Below are 22,727 nucleotides of genomic sequence, written 5' to 3'. Positions count from 1 at the left end.
TTACTATGTTTGTACACTGGTGAATTTATCCACCCTAGCAAGGAGGATGATTAGGCTGGACTTTACTTTTAACAGACATCTTGTTAAGCACTTTAAAATTATTTGCATTCACTTATCTACCCATCTTATTCCATCAGAAGTAGATATTATCATTATTCCTTTGTTAAAGGTGCAAAAATCAAAAGTTTAGAGGGATAAGTGAGTTGTCTCATGTCCGGACTTGAATAATCTGAGGCCACAATTGAACTATAAATTACAGCATCACATTAGCCTGAATCCTCACATGGCAACTCCCCTAACCAAAGTTCAACTGAGCATGGAGTGCTGTTTTATGGGTATTTAAGAAAAATTCTGTCATCCATGGATAATTTAGCAAGTCATGTTTCTCCAAATGATAATCATCAAGAACATTCTGTCATGTTGGACATGCTGACATTTTGGGGGTGGAAAAATAAGTGGAGGGGAAAAGATTTTTAGAACAATACCATAACCAGTACACCACCCCCTCACTAACTACTCATTTCCAAACCCTGGCAGTCTCCTCAACAAAGCTGTCTGCCAACAGGCCTCATCACCAGAGCAAGGGAGAATAAAAGGGAGCTGCTATCATTTATCTTTCTTTCAACTCCCTACACAGAAAATGGGTTCTAACAACACAGGGAGGAGAAAATATCTCCAAATGTCCATGGTGCACTTAGCTCCTTCCCCACACTGAAAAATGCAATAGAAACAACTCAACACACCTTCTAGAAAGAAGCAGACTAAATAGAGTACAAGTGGCTTTTTAACAATATTCTTTTCAGGCTGGTATTGGGGAGCAGGGAGTGGGAGAGAATATGTGATGACTTTACAATTTCTACATCTGTTGTTTCATTTGTTATATTCCTATCCCACCATCACACCACCACCACCAAAACAAAACAAAAAAAGTGTATCATTGTTCAATTTTAAAAACCAACGGCCTCAATGACATGTCTGGCAAAATATCTTAGCAACAATGTCAATATTGTCTCACCACTGCTAACCATATTAACATTCCACTCTAATCATGATTTCTCAAATATAAAATGGAATGTGAGTTACTTCATTCATTCTCTAAGTCTCACTCTGGGAAAACAGCCCACTGAAACAATTTCTATGAAACTATGTTTGAATTAACCAAACATAATTCTAATAATTACTTATTTGTAATTATTACTTATTTGTATAACTTATGTGCAACTGTGAGAATAAGCAAAAGTTTATCAGGAATCAGCATAAATGCAAGAACCAAATTAAAAACACTGACAAATCAGTATGATCAAACCCTGTCCCTCACTATATTTCTCACTATATTTCTATAGTATAGAAATATATTGTTTTACTTGTCTGCTTGTATATCTATATTTCAAGCTGATCTTTATAAGGCTATCTAAAACAAGGTTAAGTAGAAAATGAGAAGTTCTTTTTCCAGAGTTCTCAGCAAAACTCTGTCATGGCTGGTAGTGATCTGCCCTGTACAGAGAAGCAAGTTAGCATACCAGTAGTTCCCAAAGCTAGCCACTCTCTCAAAAATTTTTTTGAAAACACAGAAACTCGGGATGGATAGACAGCAGGGTGCCTGCCTTACCCATGTGAGATCCTGGATTCTATCCCATCCATCAACAAAATAAAACAAAAACAAAACCCACACAAATAAACAAGAAAAACAAAACCAACCCCAGCTGAGGGGGGTGACTGAGTAGATGAGATGGTAATCCGAGATAAATTCTCCACATGATCTAGCAAGATTGAGGAATCGCTCCTTTAACCCTAGAATCTAGGTTTTAAACTTATATTTCTCAGCTCTCTCCATTTTTATGATCTGGCCCAAATTTCCCCCTCTCCCTACCCCAAGGGATGGGGGAGGTAGCACACCTGATGATGCTCAGGGATTATTCCTGGCATTCCTGGTCGGTTCGGGGAACCATATGAGCTACTGGCAATTGAACCTGGGTCAGTCATATGCAAGACAAACTCCCTACTCACTATACTAGCATTCCAGCCCCAACCTGGCCGATTCTGACCTTGTTTCCTTCCTGTGGTCCCTTGTCCTACCTACTAGTTTAGTCAGTTAGTCTCAAGCCTTCATTCTCCATTTATGAGATTTTTCACCTGTGGACTTACTGGGGTCCCACAGAGGCCCCTCCGACACTTGGTTGAGAAACTTTGTAATGATTAACATTTTGAGAAAGAAATATCTTACTCCCTTCCCTCAAACATGTGAATATCAAAAATTCATTTTATAGGGCCGGAGCGATAGCACAGCGGGTAGGGCCTTTGCCTTGCACGCGGCCGACCCGGGTTCATCCCCAGCATCCCATATGGTCCCCCAAGCACTGCCAGGAGTAATTCCTGAGTGCAAAGCCAGGAGTAACCCCTGAGCATCGCTGGGTGTGACCCAAAAAGCAAAAAAAAAAAAAAAATTCATGTTATAGATTTAAATATCTCTATCAATATATCTTATTTCCTTGTTTAATGGGCATTTCCCAGTCCAAAAGATACCATGAGGTGAAAACAAAACAGATAATACATTTTCAACATTATTGCGCTCAAAGATTAAGGGCTTTGTTTTCTTCTTTGTTTTTTGGGGGGATGGTTTTTGGTGTTTTGTATTTGCTTGACCCTCAAGTTATTTTAAGACAGATGACTACTTGTATTTTCTAGGGAAGAAAACGGAGATTCAAAAAGTTGAAACAACTTGTTCTAAAAGAACTAGTAAGTTGATTAGAAAGTGGGAATCTTGTGTTTCCCAAAGCCAAACAGAAGTGCTTACTCATCTTTAACATGCTGCTTCCATAAATCAGGATGAATTCAAAATACTGTATTGGCTGTCCAATAACCATGGTAACAAATGAAAGAAGGGGAGAAATCTCCAGAATCTCTAAGCCTTAGATTCTTAGAACAAAGTATGAAGCTTTAAAAGGTTTAATCAGATTTAAAGCATCAAAACTCAGGCTGGAGAGATTGTGCTTGCTTTGCAAGCAACCAACCCAGGTTAGATTCCCAGGACTCTCATATGGTCCTCCATGCCCTGCCAGGAATGATCTCTGAACACAGAGCCTGGCATAAGTCCTGAGAAGGCTGGGGTATGGACCAAATACTAAAGCATTCAAACTCATATACACAAAGCTGGGGATAAAGAGAGCTGACCAACCTTGGGAAAACCTCCCAATTGATTTTCAACAGTGAGCTCATAGAATCAAAACAAAGTTACTTCAACAAAAAAATCCCTAATAAATAAACAATGGGGTCAAAGGGACAGATAGTAGGGTGCTGGCCTTGTATGTAGCCAATTTGGGCTCAATTCCCAGCACCACATAAGGTATCTGAGCCCTGCCAGGAGTGATCCTTGAGCACAGAACCAGGAAAAAACCCTATGCATCACCAAGTGTGGCCCCAAATGAAAGCAAATACAAAAACAAAAAAGCAAAAACTTAAAAATATAAGTATTTTTAAGGCTTTATAATTAAAAATTAAACAGAATACACATCTGATTTGCTTGGAATTCTGGCTAGAAACAATCAATGGTTAACCACTTACCAAAATATTAATCATGTACTGAACCTAATGGGAAAAAAATCAACAAGTGGCACAGAGAAAAAGAATTCCATTTTAATTTTTAACAAATACTTATATAATATACCCCATGTGCCAAGCATGGGCTTAATCATTTATAAATATTACCTTATTTAATCCTTGTTAAGTGACCCATGAGGCATAGAAAAGTAATTTGCTCCAGTTCAAAAGCTGGCAAGTTACAGATCCAGAATACAAAACTAGGCAGTATGGTTTCAGATGCCAAATAAACATAAAAGTGTGTTTGAATTCATTCTACAGAACTGCATAATTAAAACAAGATACAGGACTGGAGCAATAGCACAGCGGGTAGGGCATTTGTCTTGCATGCGGCCGACCCGGGTTCGATTCCTCTGTCCCTTTTGTCAAGCCCAGCAAACTACCAAGCGTATCCTGCCCGCATGGCAGAGCCTGGCAAGCTACCCATGCCGTATTTGATATGCCAAAAACAGCAACAACAAGTCTCACAATGGAGACATTACTGGTGCTTGCTCGAGCAAACTGATGAGCAATGGGATGACAGTGATACAACTATCCATAGGGGAATAATAAAATGAATCATAGGATAATTTTCAATATAATACTATGCAACTTTTGAAAAGACTATGAACTTTTATAAATAAATCACAGGATCATTTTCAATATAACACTATGCAACTTTTGAAGACTATTTTTGTGTGTTAATGTTAATGTGAAAAATATCTAAAACTCACTGAATATCTAAATATCTAATTATCTAATATTCAGATATCTAAATATCTGAATATCTAAATATCTAAAACTCACTGAATCAACACTGCAGTTTACAAAATAAAACACACACCAGAGAATGGACACTGGTGGAGGGATGGGCTCCCGAACACTGCATGAGGTAAAAACAAGCACAAAATGTGTGAATCTGTAACTGTACCCTCACTGTGACTCACTAATTAAAAAATAAAAAATTTAAAAAATAAAAATAAATAAATAAAACACACCTAAAGTGTATTGTCTTAAGAGTAGCATGTATATGTATGCACAGTTTTTTTTTTAAATTGTGGCTTTTATCTAGGTATTACATGTATTGTTTGAATGGCTTCTCTTTCTCTTTCTCTTTCTCTTTCTCTTTCTCTCTCTCTCTCTCTCTCCCCTCTCTCTCTCTCTCTCTCTCTCTCTCTCTCTCTCTCTCTCACACACACACACACACACACACACACTAGCTTCAAGGGCACCAAATAGAAACTAAGATCTAAAAAAATAAAAAAGATATTACTTACCATGACTGAATCTGCATTAAAAGTGAAAGGATTCAGGGCAGTTATCCCCAGAAAGTGCCATGACAAAAAGTTCACATTTTGTCATGTGAATTATTTGAAGCTGAAGGTAATTAAGATCCAGTAGATTCAAGGAAAATCTTTTACCTCTCTCTTAACTATCAAGAAGCATTATGATAAGAGGCCTATCTGTCCTAAAAGGGGAATTATTAAAGAAGTAACCTGTTATCTGAATGACCTACCAACTAAGCAGGCAGATATCCAGTTAACAAACATTTGCTCTTCTAGTTAGGTGAAGCAGCTGCCCCACTGAATTAGAACTTTATCTTTCTCCCTACCACAGGATGTAGCATATACACCCCAATTTTTGTCAGGGGATTCCTGATAAACTGCTTTGCAGTATCCCTTTATGTGTAAAATCATATGTGTGATTTGTCTTCTGCCATTTTAATTATTAGACCTGCCAAGTAATCTAGAAAACTATCCAATTTCTTTTCTTCCCTAGAAGACTAAATAAGGATCTCAGAAATAATCACTGGGGGCGGGGGTACAAATATGCTTCTACAGAATAATCAAAATTAAAATCTCTGAAGTTAAAAAATATATCAATATAAAGAAAAGTCTATTATCTTTTATTTCGGGGATAGGATTCCTTCAGATTTGTTCAGTGCTAGAAATAAAAATGGAGCTAGCCAAAGAGATAAATAAAATGAACTAGCCTCAGTTGAAAAATTATACATGGAATCGCATTTTGCCCATTTTGCTTTAACTGGCTACATCATCTCAAGAAGCTGCTTGAATACCTCTTTTCCAAATATGCCTCAAAAATGAGAGACAACTCAACCTCTAAATTTCTTCCAGACCTAAAGTCTTTTATCTCTTTACTTTTAAACTTAGTTATGGAAAGAGAGAGAGAGAGGGGAGGGGGGAGGGAAGGAAGGGAGGAAGGGAGGAAGGGAGGGAGGGAGGAAGGGAGGGAGGGAGGAAGGAAGGAAGGAAGGAAGGAAGGAAGGAAGGAAGGAAGGAAGGAAGGAAGGAAGGAAGGAAGGAAGGAAGGAAGGAAGGAAGGAAGGAAGGAAAAAGGGAAGGAAAAAAGAAAGGAAGGAATCTTAAGCATGATAAGGTAACAATGTGAGCCACGGATAAAGACTCTTGTGATTAAGAAGGCAGTAATTTATAAAGGCGAGGTTGGTCTATCTGGAACTCTCCCTGCCCGCTGCACGGCAGGCTACTGGCACAGCCAGGAAGGAGGCACATGCGGGCGGCCTGACTGCGCACAGAGACAGAATGCTCTCAAGGACCGTGGGAAGCCTGCTGACTCATTTGAGTTCCTTTCATGTTTTTATTTTGATTTCTTTAAAAATGATTTGACTATAAGCCACCACACTAGCAAATCTCTAGCCTCAGTACAAACATGAAATCTTGCTAATGCAGAGACACTTGCTACCCATCAAACACAAGCTTAGCTTCATTATTAGGAAGTTCAGGAAAATTTCCATAAGTGAAACAACAAGCCAAAGGCCACAATACAAAAAGAGAAAAATCAGACTGAAGGGGTTCTCACAGTTCCAAGATGGAAAATAAAAAAAATGTGCACAAGATAATCACTGAAAATAAAAGTGGGTATAACAGAGTTTGAAGGCCCACCAATCTTAAAAGAAATTCTAATTGAAAATAAACAAATTATTTAACCTACAAAACTGGCAAAGAATTAGAATCCATACATTCCCAATTCTAGTAAAACCCCCACAAGCAAGCACGTTCACACCCAGATGGGACCGATATTATTTTTTTTTGACAAAAGATACCAAAAGCTTCTATCCATGTTTATTTCCTTTCACTGGTAATTCGATATGCCAAAAACAGTAACAACAGGTCTCACAATGGAGATATTACTGGTGCCCACTCGAGCAAATCAATGAGCAAAGGGGGATGACAGTGACATTCTAATAAAATAACCAGAAATTTGAGGTGGTGAGATAGTCTAGTGGGTAAGGTTCTTGCCTTTCACACAGTCAAGCCAGGTTTGATCCCCAGCGCCATATGTGGTCCCCTAAGTCCTACCAGGAGTGATCCCAGAATGCAGAGTCAGGAGTAAGCCCTGAGTACCACAGGTTGTGAATCCCCACCAAAGTTAATTAAGCAGAAATTTACACAAAGATAAGCATTTATTAATTTTTAAACCTGGGGGATGGGGGAAACATGGAAATGGTTTAAATGTACCCAAACAAAATCATATAGGTACAATATAGTATTGGACAATTTTCAAAGACTAAAGACATTGTGCTTTAAAAAAAAGGCAAAAATACAAAATTTCTTTGATCTTTCTGTTTTATCAATATTTCCCAAGTTTTCTATAGTGAACATTTAGTATATTAGACATTGACTCAAAAACCCATATTTATTCTTTAATTTTCCCAAACCGAAAAATATGTAATAGTTGAAGACATCTTAAAATTGGATCAGTGTGGCATGGTTGTAACATTGATGGTCATATTAAACCTCAGTCACTACATCTGGTGTACAGACTATTGTCACCCTTTCCAGATTCCAGGCAATAAACTAAAGTCTACTGTGGAAGAAATAAACATTAAAAAAAAACCCTTTATCTGACATTAGTATATAATTTTTAAAATTCTGAGAACTAAAAATACAATCATAAGGTAATTCACAATGTGCAAGTATATTTTTTACTAAACCTGAAATTGCTTCCCATCTTGATCCGGTTCCCAGTCAGTTTAGTGAACTACACGTATTCCAGATAAGTCGCTCAAACCATTATAGCCTCTTATATGCACGGCTCCTATCAAAGACAGCATCGTTCCTGAGTGCAGTACTCTAAGACACAAACAATGTCATCGAGTGTCAAATGAAACATTAGCAGTTCTGATGCTCCCAAACTCACTAAAAATGGGCAGTTTTCTGATATAAATAAACTTTTTAAGACTGGAGAACTAAATGGCAGCAGCTCAGGTCTTCCTCTCCCTTGATTTACCCTGACAGAGTACGGTGTTCTTAACAGAGGACAAGCATGTCCAATTCTACATAGGCATGTTACTTTTTTTTTAATTTGGTGGTGGGGAATCTGCACTGGTATGTACTTTTAACAGTTCATGTGGAATGAGCTGCTACCAGAGGAGAGGATGTGGAGAGAAGAGTGTTGACATGGATCCTTCTTTCTAACTCCATGATTTCATATATAAACAGGGTTTTATAATTTGATGTTCGCCATTAGGGCTAAAGCTACCCAACTTGTTACCCATAATGACCTGTCCTACAGGATAAATGTAAGAGCAACACTTCATTCCCTGAAGAATACACTTAGATCATGTGCCAATGAAACAAAAGTCAATCCATGTCAGAATCTCTGACAATTTACCTACCCTTTACCCACTAAATTTGCCAGAACACATAAAATCAAGATTTTTACATATGTGTTGTATAGTAATTAAATCTTAGAATCCCTCTTTTATCAAAGTATGTCACATGAAAAAAGTTTGTGGGAATTAAGAAAATATACATGACAGGGACTCGAGTGATAGCATAGCGGGTAGGCATTTGCCTTGCACATGGCCGACCCAAGTTTGATTCCCAGTATCCCATATGGTCCCCCGAGCACCGCCAGGAGTAATTCCTGAGAGCATAACCCAGGAGTAACCCCGGTGCATCGAGTGGTGTTAAAAAAAGTGTATATATATATATATATATATATATATATATATATATACACACACATATATGACATATATATGACAAAATCTCCTGAAAACTGCATATGATAAAATTATCCTAATTTGTATAAAATAAAAATATATAATTTAATAAAATTTTGAATAATTTCATATAAAGAGAGCATTATATTAAAAAATAACAAACTTGCTTGATTAAAAAAGGGACTTTTGTTTATATTTCCCTACTGTTTGCTGTACAATTTATACATATTCCCATAAAAGGGGCCTAAGTAAGTGTTTAACAAATTTTGCTACATCCTTTATAATGATTTGGGCTAGGTTGTGGTCGAGGTCTTATTTGCCAGAGAAAACAGAAAATTCAAAATGAGTTGTGATTTCACCTTCTTCTTAATTATGCTTCTTTCACAGTAAACAAGGAGTTACAACAGATAATCCTGTCCTATTATATGAAAATGCCTGAATGAATGTTCTTTGTTTCTTACTCTAATGAATTATTTCAACCTTTATATTCTTCCCAAACATGGGAAACTTACACAGAGAATGGGCTAAGAGGCTTCTATATAAAGAGACTGCCATTAGTCAAAGATGTGTTAAGATGAAATGAGTGTTGAGATGTCAGAAATTTAACAAACTGTACTTAGAAGATTTTAAGGTTTCAGTGACAGAGTGATAGTGCAGTGCATCAGATGCTTGCCTTGCATGCAGCCAACCGACCCAGTTTCAATCCTCAGAACCCCATATGGTCCCCTGAGCACTGCAAGAAGTGATACCCAAGCACAGAGTCAGGAGTAAACCCTGAGTGCCACTGGGTGTACCCCCCAACTCCCGCACTGCCACCAAAAGAAAAAATCTACTAGATCTCTAAAACCTCTTTTGCTAGAAATATAAAGTCTTTCAGTTTAAATTTATAAAGAAAAAGGATAAACTCTCATTATTGAAATGTTAAAAGACAAAATAACCGAGACTCAAACTATAAACCACCATTTGATAAATAAAAGACTGAGCTTTTCCAGTGTTGTAAAATGGAAAGAAATAAAGATAGTCCTTAGTGTCCCAAGGTGATGGGAAAATAAATAGTATGTAAAGATAGAAGTCATGAAATGAAGCATCTATATTTTCACTGTTTTGCCTGAAATCAGTTTTGTTTTCTCTTCAAAAAGGAACAACATGTCTTGAAGGATTTGTTTTGTTATTTAAGAGGTACCACAAACACAATCATCTCAAAAGACAAATCAAAAGTATTGATTAGCAGAAGTTAAATATTAGGATAAACACTGGCATATATACATATGTATTAACCTTGACAATACTCCTTTAGAGCATTTTTTCAAATTATGAAATTTACCCCAGTTCAAGAAAACAGAAAAAAGTGATAAAACTGGGGTTTGTACTTCTAGCTCTGAACCTTATGCTTTTCAAGACTTTTGTGATATGCTAAATGAGAGACATGAGATAAAGTGATAAAGAAACTTATCAAATCAAAGGAAACGTATCTCCTGTTCCTATTGAATCCAGTCTGGCTCCATTTTAGGGTTAAATCACATCCTGACACTTTTTAAAGACCATCATTTTTAAGGTGTGTGTGTGGGGGGGGTGCATTAGACTGAATTATTTCTGCTTATTTTGTTGCTTGGGAAACATTGTTTGGAATCAGTTCACAATAAGATACCAAATATCCATAGCTCAGCAAGACAGTCACTGCACTAAATTCCTAAATAATAGTCTACAACCACAGAAAATGGGCAATGCAGTACAGAATAATCAAAAACAGCTTCATATTTTCTGGATAAAACAAAGCATCGTTTGTATGGAGGCATTTTTAGAAGGTACCACTGAAAACCAGACTGCAGCCTGGAATGGCTTAAAATACCACATTTAACAATCACATCAATGGCTTTTTAAACTTTAGGAGCAAACAGCTTCCTTTTACTACAAATTCAAAGTGAAGGATTAGATGCAAAACTAATAGATTAATTCAGGACACACTCAAGCTTAAAAACTATCCAATGCCTTAATTAACACCATTACAAGTGTACTTAGTCAACCAGCTGGGTTTTAATGACAAAAAGGTGAAGGTCAAATGTTTTTTTAAAAATAAATTGCTTCAATCTAAGCCCCCCGCTGAAAAAAAGGAACACAAATAATTGAACTGAAAGGAAAAGACTAATAAACAATTATTTTGCATATTAAACCTTTCCTTAATCAGTCTATATTTTAATTGAGGCAGCACCACAATTAAAAGTTCACCAAACTCTGTTCTTCTGCTTCAACTTGGAGTTACTTTTTCAGAGGTTTCAAAACTTACTTGGCCTTCAGTCCCTTTTACAGAAAAAAAAAAAGTAAATCATTCAACATCTCTACTTTAAAAGAACAAAAAGGAAAGGCATCCCAATTGTACTTGAGGTTACCTACTTCCCTGGATTGTTCCAGTAACAGCCCCCCATCTCGGGGGGGGGGGGTGGATGGGGGGTGGCAGCAGAGAGCTGGAGGGACACCATCAGGACTTTGTAAACTATGTTCTACACCAATATGGAACAACCAGGAGAGTTGGTAAGGGCAAAACGTTTATAGAGTTATAAGGTCAGCGAGGGAAGGCAGAACTGGCTTTTTCTGAGGGAAGACAAAGTACTTTCCCAATGCTTCCAAAATGAAGGCATTTTGGAATTATGTACAGGGTTGATGGAAAATGTTTAAAATCATTATCACCTGTATTAGATTAAGCAGTGTCCTTGGGCACAGGGCTGGGAGTGGGGGTTGTGCACTGGGTGTGCTGGATCCAAAATCTGACCAAGGGTAGTTTTATTCACTATGTGGACACCACATGAACGTTATTAGTTACCTGTGCTTGATTATTTTTAGAAGTAGAAGGGCCCAGGGTTCACAAATGAATTCTCTGTAACTTGCATCTTGTTGGGAGGTATGTTCTACCTTGTCCTACAGATGCTGAAAGTACAAATACACACTTGCCCAGACTCTCTTGCAACTAGAATCCATACATAGCTCAGTCATTTGGATTCATTCATATGTTCCTAAGCCTGTATTATCCTCAAGGTGAATTTGTGTGTGTGTGTGTGTGTGTGTGTGTGTGTGTGGTTTGTTTTTGGCAGGGGCCTCCATACTGGTGCTTAGGGGACCTGGAAGACATTCCTGGTAATAGCCAACCAGGCTATCATTTTAATCCTAGGGCCCATGAGAGAGTGTTGCAGTTACAGGGACCACCAAAGTCATCCAAACAGTCTTTGGAGGGGGACCTCTAGGCAATGCTGGAGAAGAAATATGGTTTCAGGGATTAAACCTGGGTCTGATACATGCAAGGTAGAATCTTTCCAGCCCTTCAAGGTGAACTTTTTTAAATCAACTGATTGTACTATGCTTAAAACAAACCAAAGAATTTTAATGAAAGGGCTATTGTGGTAAAAAATATTAATAACAAATACAGGCACTATATTTTTGTCCAAAAACTATATACCTAAATGAAGCCCATTATAAACCATGAATTCTGGGTATGATATAGCACTGTGTAGGCTCACCAGTTGCAACCAATATAACACTGTGGTGAGTAATACTGATAGTGAAGGAGGTAGAGGCAGGGGGTACACAGAAAATCTATTTTCCTCTGAATGTACGGATAATTTTGTAAGAGCTAGTTGGTTGAAAATTCTGAATCTCTGCCCATAGAGGATTATGACATTTCTTCTCATTTATTCAGGATTCCCTTAAGTCCCTAGTAAAGTTTCATTTTATATATACATATATATATTTAACTTTAAAGCTTACACATTTCTTAGGTTGATAAAGTTTATTTCTTTTGTAAAATGAGGTCTTTTGTTCCTACTCACTTTCTAAATAGTGCTGCTATACAGAAAAGTGATTAATTGCCTATGTTGCTTGTATACAGTAACCTAAACTTTTATTAGATTCATAATATCAGAGCATGCTTAGAGTAAGAAATCACTTCATTCTCAACCAAATTTTTAAAAATTTTAATAACCATAACCTAAAAGTTTTTCACATAGGTTACTTAAGAGATGTGGTAGACAGCTATAGATTTCTCTGGAGAACTTCAAAATAAAGATAATACCTAGTTTTCTTGTTTTAGATCAAGGTTCTATCATAATAACAAGGAAAGAACAAAATAGAAGCTTGGTTGGTAACCCCCACATTATGGTTTAATATTGATTTACCCCCCCATTAGTTTACCTCAAGGTCATGAAAAATATGGTGCTCATTTGCAATAATGGAATATTCGCAATAGGTAAATTGCTTTTTTCCCTGAAAATTTTTGAGTAATTGCATTTTCTAGGCATGATTTCTATACCCTACAGAAAACACTTCTGCTCATTATTAAGTCTTTTCTAGATTTAAAAGCAAAACATATTTTGGTTAATTTCAGAGTTCACTCTATGGCTTTCTATAGTTTATTATCTCACTATACATAAGAGTTCAAATATCCTTATACACATAGAACCTGAATTTCAGTAAAGTTCATATTTTTACCTTTATATTTTTCTTCCAAAACCAGCTAAAATTTTACCAATAGCTTAAAGTAAAATACAAATGATATTTTCCTTTACAGACAGGAGCTAAGGGGATAACAATCTGTCAATACTTCTAAAAAACACATGCATTTTTGGAAGTATACTAAATTTAACTCAGAGATTATATTTTTCAACTTCTCAAAATAGGTTCAACATAAAAGTTTAGTTTAAGGGCTGTCTATAAAAAGAATCTACAAAGGATATGAAAAGCTGAACCCAATAATTCAGACACAAATATTTTCTAAATTTCTATGGTCGTGATTTCAAGCATATAAAAATGAATTTTTCCTTTGCCTCTGCACAAAGATTGGTTAAATTGGAAACAGAGCAAAATTTTTCCATATTGCAGGAGATATTATTACTGAAGTTTCAAAGCAGTCGCAGTAGATTAGCCAGCTTTAATTTACAGAGAAACAGCTACGATTTACTTACATAATGAGAGTTGGCACAGAGCTCAACATACAAATGGTCAAATTCCAATTATTTTCCTCAATCATCCTGTGACATAACTTCATTAAGATTTAAAATTCCATCTGCTTTGTTCCCCAATGAATACAACCAGGTTCTAGTTAAGTGGGAAAAGGCACATACCATACAGATGTTTTGTGAGAAATGTTCCCAGTGCTTTTTCAAGTTGGTTTGCATTAATAAAAGCCATAGTGTGGGAATTGTTGAAAAAAAGAAAAGAACAGAAAAAAGCAGTAGTTGTTTATAAAGAGCAAAGGGGTGAGTAAACCCCCAAATCCCATGCGTTAAAACTGGAAGTTCCAGGTGATAATTATGCTCACTGTCTGTCCTGTCTGAAAAGCAAGGAGCTGACATTCATTCTCTAGATGAGTTATTTCACATGATCTGGCACTGGTCAGAGGATGGTAGGTGTACTGTGAAAGACATACTAAATAGGGAGCTTTGGCATGGACACCCTGGCCCTGGGGAAAATCTCCCCCGGTTGGCATTTCCAGTGCTACAAACAGCTTAGGCACTTTATGCTGGAAATTACAAATGCATCTGAAACAGCACATCAAGCTCTTAAGATGAGTGCAGGTGAGTAAAAATCATAGAGGGGTGGAGGTCATTTAAACAGCCTTCCGAGTTTGCCTAGGACCCAGCAGAGGATAAATATCCCACTGGATCAATATAGTGTGAAGTTAAGACTCTCATTGTAACAATTCTAATTAATAACTCAAAATCAGAAGTTGATTTTATAAGGTTAAGAGTTAACTATGTTTTCCTATTCTATTATTCAGTACCAGTTTCTTCTTTTCTTCCTATCTGCTTACCTAGACATTACCAAGAACTTTCCTAGAGGAATTTTAACAGCTTTATAATAGTCTATAACTTTTAAGGTATTCTGTCATTTTACAAAGACTTGGTTTAAGGCCTAATTTGAATTAAAAAAATCAATGGGAAGGAGCAGATAGATAGTATAGCAGGTAAGGCACTTGACTCACATGTGCCAAACAGAACGGATCCTGATAAAGTCCAAGTTAACAAAATTTTTATAAGTCTACTATATAGTGTTATAGTCACTCGTGTTCCTGAAGTGAGCAGATACCATTTGGTTACACTAGCATGAGACAGGGACGAATGGAGATGTTACTGGAGCCCACTCGATCAACGGGATGATAAGTGACAAGTTATTATATAGAAAAATATATCTTAAAATCAAAAATTATGAAGATCTTTTAAATTTAAGAATTAATTTTAAAATAAATAAGTATTGATAGAAAAATGTTAACTATAATCCTGTAATATTTTGTTAGTGAATTTCTACTTGAATAAAAATTAAACTGAGAGGCATAGCTCAGCTTGCCCTGTATGTATGATGCTTGTCCTTCGATTCCCAACATTGTCACACATACCCAGCACCCACCAACTTTGAGACACCCCACACACTGCAAGACTAAAAGCAACAACAAAGGGAAATAAGAAGATTTTTCTGGAATTAAAGTGATTTGATATACAACTCGAAAAACCAGCCATTCTGTAATGACTGGTTAACATAAGATTACAGAGTGAAATGGCATATTTCAAAGAAACTCACCCATACTAACATGCTTTCATTGTGCAAGCAGTAAGACTATATAAAATTTTTCTAGCAAAATAACTGGGCTGTAACACAGAGCAGTCACCAAAATAACCTTCCAAAGGTGGTTTATCACATGGAATGTGATGTCAAGTCATGAGGACCACATATGCACCAGAACTCTATAAGCAGGAATGAAACCCAAGCCAAATTAAGTAGCTCTCATGGTAATGAAAACTAACAGTCTGGCACTGAGCGGAGCCACACCTGTTAGGAGGAAAATCTGATACTCAAAAGATGACAACCAGTCAGTCAGCAGTTGGTCAAACATATAAAATGCGATTGTATGTGGGAAAAGGGAAAGGGCTTTCTAGAAACCAAATTCCTGGACACACCTGCTATCCCTTAATGTCTGTGACTCTGCTTCGGTCTGAATGACCTGTTAAAATTATGAACCTCAAAAGTTTTCTGGGCAAGGCTAAGGTTCATGGCCCAAACTCAATTTTCAAAGTCCACTTCTCAGAGGAAAGCGCAGAAATGTATTTAGTTTCTCCGTCTCCAGCATGTCTCTGGCACTCTCTTTGTTGGAACCAGCTCACATCTCTGACTCACTCTGAAGCAGGGAAGCCTGCACAGCCTGCGTGAGCGGGGCCCACTGACCCCGTACACACGTACCTGCTTCTTTCTTGCTTCCCTTTCCTCCCTCTCGGCTCTTCTTCAGCACGGCCTTTAACATTTTCAACACGCTTTTGCTTCTAGAGAGAAAACAGAAGAGGAATTAAGGACCATAAGTTTGAATATATACTACTGGCTGACAAAAGACCTAATGTGTTCAACTTTACAAACTGAATATTCCTTGAGTTTTCCATTCATTCTCTGTGACTACACTGAGGAAACAAATGCTGAAGACTAGTGTTTATAATTTTTTTAGAAAGTGACCAAAAGGTAAATTTAAGAAAAATTTTAAATAAAGTGATCAGAAGGTTACCAGCTTGTCAGAAAAAAAATTTGTTTAAACCACAGCAGTACATTCCTAGCATTCCACATCTAATTAAGGTTACAGGCTAAATCTGAGTCTGTCACTTTAAGATCTTTAGCACAGAAAAACAGGTCTCCCAACCACAGTTCATCAAAAGAAAACGTTAAAGGAACTGGGGTGATAGCACAGTGGGTAGGGTGTTTGCCTTGCACTCGGCTGACCCGGGTTCGATTCCCAGCATCCCATATGGTCCTCTGAGCACTGCCAGGTGTAATTCCTGAGTGCATGAGCCAGGAGTAACCCCTGTGCATGGCCAGGAAAAAAAAAAGAAAACATTAAAATAGATAAATCAAAAAGGTAATAGTTAAGAAGGAAAATCTATGGTTAAGCACAAGCTTTATGACTTTTCCTGTTTTGCTGATTATATAATAAGGAACCCATTTCGGACGGTTGTCAGAATGAAACGTAACTTACAAATATTTGTGAAATAAATTCAGTCAGAATACGTTTTCAATCATGATGCCAGGGAATTAGATCAAACTGCACACACAATACAGTGACCTTTTATGACACAGTTATGATTTGGGGGGCCAGTGAAGAGGGCAGAATGAGATGTGAAGAACAGGCCTGAGTGGCAGGATCCTTTAAACCAGTGTTTCTCTACCAGGGACCTTGGTTGAGAATGACCCCCTGCTCACCTGCGGATTATGTCAAGGACTCCACAGGTGAGAAATTTCACATAATGGGGGTGGGATAAGGACACAGCACAAGACTAGAGGGCCAACTGGTAGGGCAAGGAGGACCACTGAAAGGAAGCCAAGTTGAAGGGGGGCTACGGTAGGAGAAAGACTAAGAAACACTGATTGTAGGACTGAAACATCAGCATGAAAGTTTGTAAGTCTATAACTGTATCTCACGGTGATTCATTAGAACAACAACAAAAGAGAGTAAAGTGAAAGAAAAAACCACTGCTTTTAAGGAAAAGCTGACTTTTAAGCACATTTGTATGGTGTGTGTAAAAACAACAGAACAATCTAAGGCCTAAAATGGAACACAACACCACCCTCAGAACAGGAAACAGACAAAAGAACTATTGTTTTATCTTTTAGCCCTCTGCCTTTAGTGCTTTCTTCTCCCCACAAACTAGATGGAGGGAGATGGCCAGACAGCTACACATAGGACCAAACTCAAGTGGGCAGTGTTACCCATCACAAACCTCAGAATGCAATAAATGGAAGGTAGGGAGCAAGACAGCTGCCCTGGCAGGAGAAAGGGACCCCAACCTGCCTATTTTTAGCTTGAATTAATGCCTCACACGGCACCAGCATACCACAGCAAACTCTGAACCCTTGTAAGCAGAGATTTGCTGGCAGCCACGAGAGGAATAAGGAGTCCCAATGTGCTGCCATTCACAAAATGACAGAGCTCACGCACACAGGGTGACCTTTCTTATCACTTAGTCCAGACCTGTATTTATTTTTCCAAGCCCTTGGTTTTCTCAGATTGAAACCCGGGGAGGGGGAATGACAAGTGGCAGGAGGGGGTTCATTAACAAGGAGGTCAGAATCCAAGGTTGCACACAGGCTCCAGGCCAGGGTCAGCTGTAGCCTCTCCACGATAGCTCTGGGCAACAGCAAACAAGTGAAAAAACAAATCAGGCTACCTAACAGGTACCACCAAGACAGGCAAAATATGGAGGGAGTTGCAGTGAAATTTTTTAGGGTTAAATCATTTTATAAATAATTTTTTACATATGCAAAGAGTAGCAATTTCAGCTTAATTATTATGGGAGGGTGGTGGAGGAGGGCAATGGGAGACCACGCCTGGCAGTGCTCAGGGACTACTCTGGGCTCTGTGCTCAAGAGTAACTCTGGTGTTCACTGGGCCATGCAGTGTCAAGGATCCAACTAGGTCAGTCTGCCATATTTCACAACACAAGCTCCTTACTGGCTGCACCACTATCTCTCCAACTCAACTAATCTTTTTAAAAGCACTTCTCACAGGGCTGGAGAGCATACAGAAGGTGTTTGCCTTGCATAGCTATGAGCCACACCGCCTTTAGGTCCCCTGATGACTATTCAGTTCCTGTTTTTTTTTTTTTTTAGGTCCTGGTTGATTGGAACTCCTAGATGACTTTGAATAGCTCTACTTTAATCTGTAATTATTTAGGATTTGTTTATATATTATTTTTATTTATTTATTTGGTTTTTAGGACACTAAATTCTAAATTAGGGCCAAAGAGAGAGTACAGCAGCCATTCTCAGCCACCACATCCACCTCCATCAGATCCCCAGCATCACATATGGTGCCTGGAGCACTGCCAGAGGTCAATCTTGGGCACCAATACATGTGGTCCAAACAAGCAAATTTGTTTCATTCAAAACAAATGAAAACAAAATTAAAATGTGATTTGAATAAGCCTATGTGAAGACTCTGCTTTCACCTAAAAGGTAAAAACTGAATCTGGAAGAGGGGCGCGGTGTACTTCCAGAGAACTGTAGAAACACAAATTTGTCCTGACAATGATATTAAGAGAACAATGCAAAATACACTAGCTTAAAAAGTGAGAGGCAAAACTGAATCATAATGAAACAGATACCACTACACCAAGATACTTTCTTCTCCAAGGAAATCATCTGACCTTCGGGGTTTGTCATTAGGCAAAAACTAAAGACAAAAAATAAGGCAAAAACAGTTGAGGGAGCCCTGCCAACACAGAGTGCCTTAGGGGCTTCTGCACTCTCCCGGAGCCCACCACTGCCCTGTGTCACTGACCCTTTCATGCCCCCCATGGCAGTGAAGGTGCCTGAGTAGCAAACATGTAGACCACCTGTTCAGAGCACTCCCACACACATCCCCCCCAGGGCGAGCACTCAAAAGCTGTGACTCAGGCAGCTCCCCCCACTAAACATCTTGGGTGTTTATTCTAGGGTATTCAGTGGTTTTCAGAAGGCCATATCTTCCCTATTAGTGATCTTTTTATTAGCAAGTAAAAAAGAGGCTATCAGACATTTGCTATATTTGTTTTCTTTTTAGTTCCCACTTTGCTCCATAAATGGTATCACTGTCATCCCGTTGCTCACGATTTGCTCCAGCGGGCACCAGTAACGACTCCATTGTGAGACTTATTGTTACAGTTTTTGGCATATTGAATACACCACAGGTAGCTTGCCATGCTATAAATAGTAATTTAAGGGAAATCATTTAAATTTATATTTTCAATATTCAAACTTCAACTGGCAAAAACTTTAGTGATTATATCTGACTGCTGAAAATTAATTGATTATACCTAAGATAATCCCTAGCCAACCTCCACTTACACACAAACTACAAAGCAAAAGTAACACTGTTGCCACTGATTTAAATTCTAAATTAGGGCTGGAGAGATAGTACAGCTGGTAGGGCACTTGCCTTGCATGAGGTCAACTCGGGTTCAATCTCAAACATCCCAATTGGTTGCCCGAGTACTGCCAGCAGTGACCCCTGAGCACAGAGCCAGGAGTAAGTCATAGGCACCGCTGGGTGTGGCCCACAAACCAAAAACTAAAATTTTAAAATAAATAAATAAATTCTAAATAAATACAGATCAATGAATAGAACTATGCAAAGTCATCTAGGAGTTCCAATCAAACATGGTCTTAAAAAACAACAGGAACTGGACAGTCATCACGGGACCTGAAAACCGTGTGGCTCTAAGCAGAGTGGGGCTGATCGGAAAGAGGAACTGTAGCAATGGGCTCAAGGGCCAACAAGGGCAAGTTAGTCTAGAGAACATTATCTGACACATCTGATAGTATCTCTGTACTTACAAAAACACAGGCCCACATCCAAACCTGGAAACAGACCCACGGGGCTACTGAGCAGCTACTGGACACTGTCATTTTATAACAACTTTCCCTCATTCTGATTCTGATTGCACAAAAATGTACCTCATAATTTTGCTCTAACACTGGGGGACTGTGCTGGTCTAGTGAACCCAACACAACTGTCTGATTTGTTAACAGATATGATTCTTGAAATAATTTAATAAACCAGTGTTCTGCTTTTTTTTTTTAAGAAAAAAAAAGGTCATCTCTGAGCTTTGCTAAGGAGAGTCACTTTGTAGTCTAATTAAGATACAGAAAATACTTGAGTTTTTCATCCCAATTTAAGAAGCAAAGGAAAAAAGCAGCAGATTCTTGATGACTCTTGTGAGGGCAGCCACGAGGCTCTACCTCAATGCTGCCCTATGCATCAACACGCATATGGCCCTTCCTGCAGCAACTGCCAACTAATGCCATTTTTCACCTCAATGTGGGACACAGTGACCTGCCATGAACAAGTACCAAAGTAGAAATGATATAAACCAGCCTTCGAGACATAGTAATACAGACTCCTCTGATTAAATGACAAGCCCAATAACACTCAGAGAAAATGCCAGATGAAATCAAGTTGCTACTAGACCATACATATGGTTAGGAAGTACTGATGGATAAGCATTATGGAACAGAACATATGAAATGTCCCTGTTACATTAAACATTATAAACCAAATAGCACAGGTATAAGTGATTATAGCTAACCAAATAGAATCCCTCAACTTATACCACATAAACCCTAGTCTTTATGATGTCAAGATATTTTAAATATGTGGCTGGTCTTGAAAGTAAATCTTTGAAAAAAGTAGAAAGTTTCCACTGTCATCCTTTAAATCAGGAATATCCAAACATATCTGGCCTTACTGTTCCATTAAAAAAAAAAACAACACTCAGGACGCTCCTGGAAATGTTCCCTCTTTCAGAGAATAAACAAAGTGCCCCACTGCCCACAACTACATCTGGGGCTACCCACCTCCAACACATCAACTGCAAAGAAGGGATCATGAAGATTTTTCCTACTTAGGGAAGTACTACTTTAAATGATATACTTTTGAAGACCTATCTTTTAGTTGAAAGTGAAATTGTTTAGTGGGGAAAAATCTCATTTACTTAAAAGAAAATGCAAGTATACACATCACACTTAACAGACCTGAAGTCACCTAAACTTCTGTATTTTTCTACTATCAACATATAAGTTTTTCAAATGCCATAACATATTTCCTTTTAAAAAGTCCTCCAAAGTTGAATCAACTATCAAGCTTACTTCTTGCGGTTTCTTCTTTTACGTAAAAAGTCTTTTGAGGACAGGAACACTGTCTCCACAGTATGTGTTAAAATTCTGTATAATTACGATGGTGAACAAACAAACCAAAACCATCCTACCTGAAACAGTGTTGTAATTTCAAGACAAAAATTTTTGGCTCACAGTCAAAATAGCAGTATTGCAGCCAAAACCATTTGATCTGAAAGACCACAAGATAACAGTAATATTAAGTTTTTCCTCTTCATTCTGTACCATACTGCCTGTTTACCCAAGTTCAAGTCAAATCTGTGAGCTGAGGGCAGGGACTATGTTTATTCTTTAACAGATACAAACAGAAACCAGAACACAGGCTTCGCGCCCACTCTGTTCTCAATATTTGTTGACAGATTTCACTAGGCTGCAATGAACACAGATGAGTGATAACTTCCATATCAAGCAATTAACCAACATTTATAGCAATTCGTAAGTTACACGGAACATTCTTATATATTCTCATTGGCAAGGAATGCAAGAATACTCAGCTACATCCATGTGACATCAGACAATGAGATACTGGAAAGGAAAAGGCTACATTTTGTAATATCCTTTCATGTTCACACTTAAAATCTCCAGTTAATAATAAAACCTTATAAAGTCATACTGACTATCTGAACTTACGCATGGGGTACAGTCCACTGAAACGCAACCATGCATCTGACCTCAAAGCAATGCTGTCTCTAAAGGTGCCTCCCTTATTCTGTAAAAATAAATAATGCCATAGTAGCAATATTTACAAATCAAACACTGGAGACTAAGATTCACAAAATGATCATGAAAAAAACTTAACTTCAAAGGAGAAAGAAACATTTAAAAATTCTCAATTTTAGGGAACTGAAAAAAACTTTAACCTACTTAGTGGAAAACTCAACTAAGACTACCTTTAAAACTTCTCTTCACATTACCAAACTTCAGGATTTATAGAAAGAAGGCGTTAAAGTATAGCTCTGTGGTAGTTTCTGCCTTGCATGTTTAAAGCTCTAGGTTCAATCCCTGGCAAAAAAAATAAAAACAAAATATTTAGACTATATTGAAAGGGAAATGGCTGGTGGCAGTGGAGGGTCTGAAGCAGCATGCAAGATAAATAATGCAGAACAGAAAAAATAGGTAAAAATTGAGAAATAAAAAGGAAACAAAGTAGATGTGCTAGAGGGGAGAACTGAATTCGGCTAGAAATTCATTAAAAACTCCATTACAGAAGCTTCCAGAAAGCAAGAGTTGTATCTCAACATTCTTTTAGAGATCCCATGTGGCTGAAAAAATTGCATCCTTGATACATACTTGAAATTTCAGGAGGTCTCCCTCATTTATTTTATCCTGTAGAAGAAAAAGTTCAGCAATCAAGAGACCTAGCCCTACTCCTGGAACAAGCATTTGGTCTGTAAACAATTCAATGTAATATATCTAGGATTCAGATGGCCAGTCCAAAGAGGCTGAGAAAGAGGAGAGTGGGCTATTAACCAAACAATCAAAAAGCATTTGTCAT

General features: G+C 37.8%; 1 protein-coding gene across 4 annotated transcripts in view; it reads right to left on the bottom strand.

The window, feature by feature from the left end:
• TANC1 (tetratricopeptide repeat, ankyrin repeat and coiled-coil containing 1) overlaps positions 1-22,727 on the bottom strand; it is a 246,711-nt gene that overhangs the window by 141,867 nt on the left and 82,117 nt on the right. For all 4 annotated transcript variants that reach the window (XM_055120531.1, XM_055120528.1, XM_055120530.1 and 1 more), the window contains exon 3: positions 15,782-15,861. In XM_055120531.1, coding sequence (XP_054976506.1) covers positions 15,782-15,842 — 61 coding nt within the window. In that variant the 5' untranslated portion in view covers positions 15,843-15,861. The remainder of the gene's footprint in view (positions 1-15,781; positions 15,862-22,727) is intronic.

This window comes from Sorex araneus, chromosome X (assembly GCF_027595985.1).
Source record: "Sorex araneus isolate mSorAra2 chromosome X, mSorAra2.pri, whole genome shotgun sequence".
Lineage (NCBI taxonomy): Eukaryota > Metazoa > Chordata > Mammalia > Eulipotyphla > Soricidae > Sorex > Sorex araneus.
The sequence above is the reverse complement of the archived record's forward strand: the minus strand, read 5'-3'. Positions and strand labels throughout refer to the sequence as shown.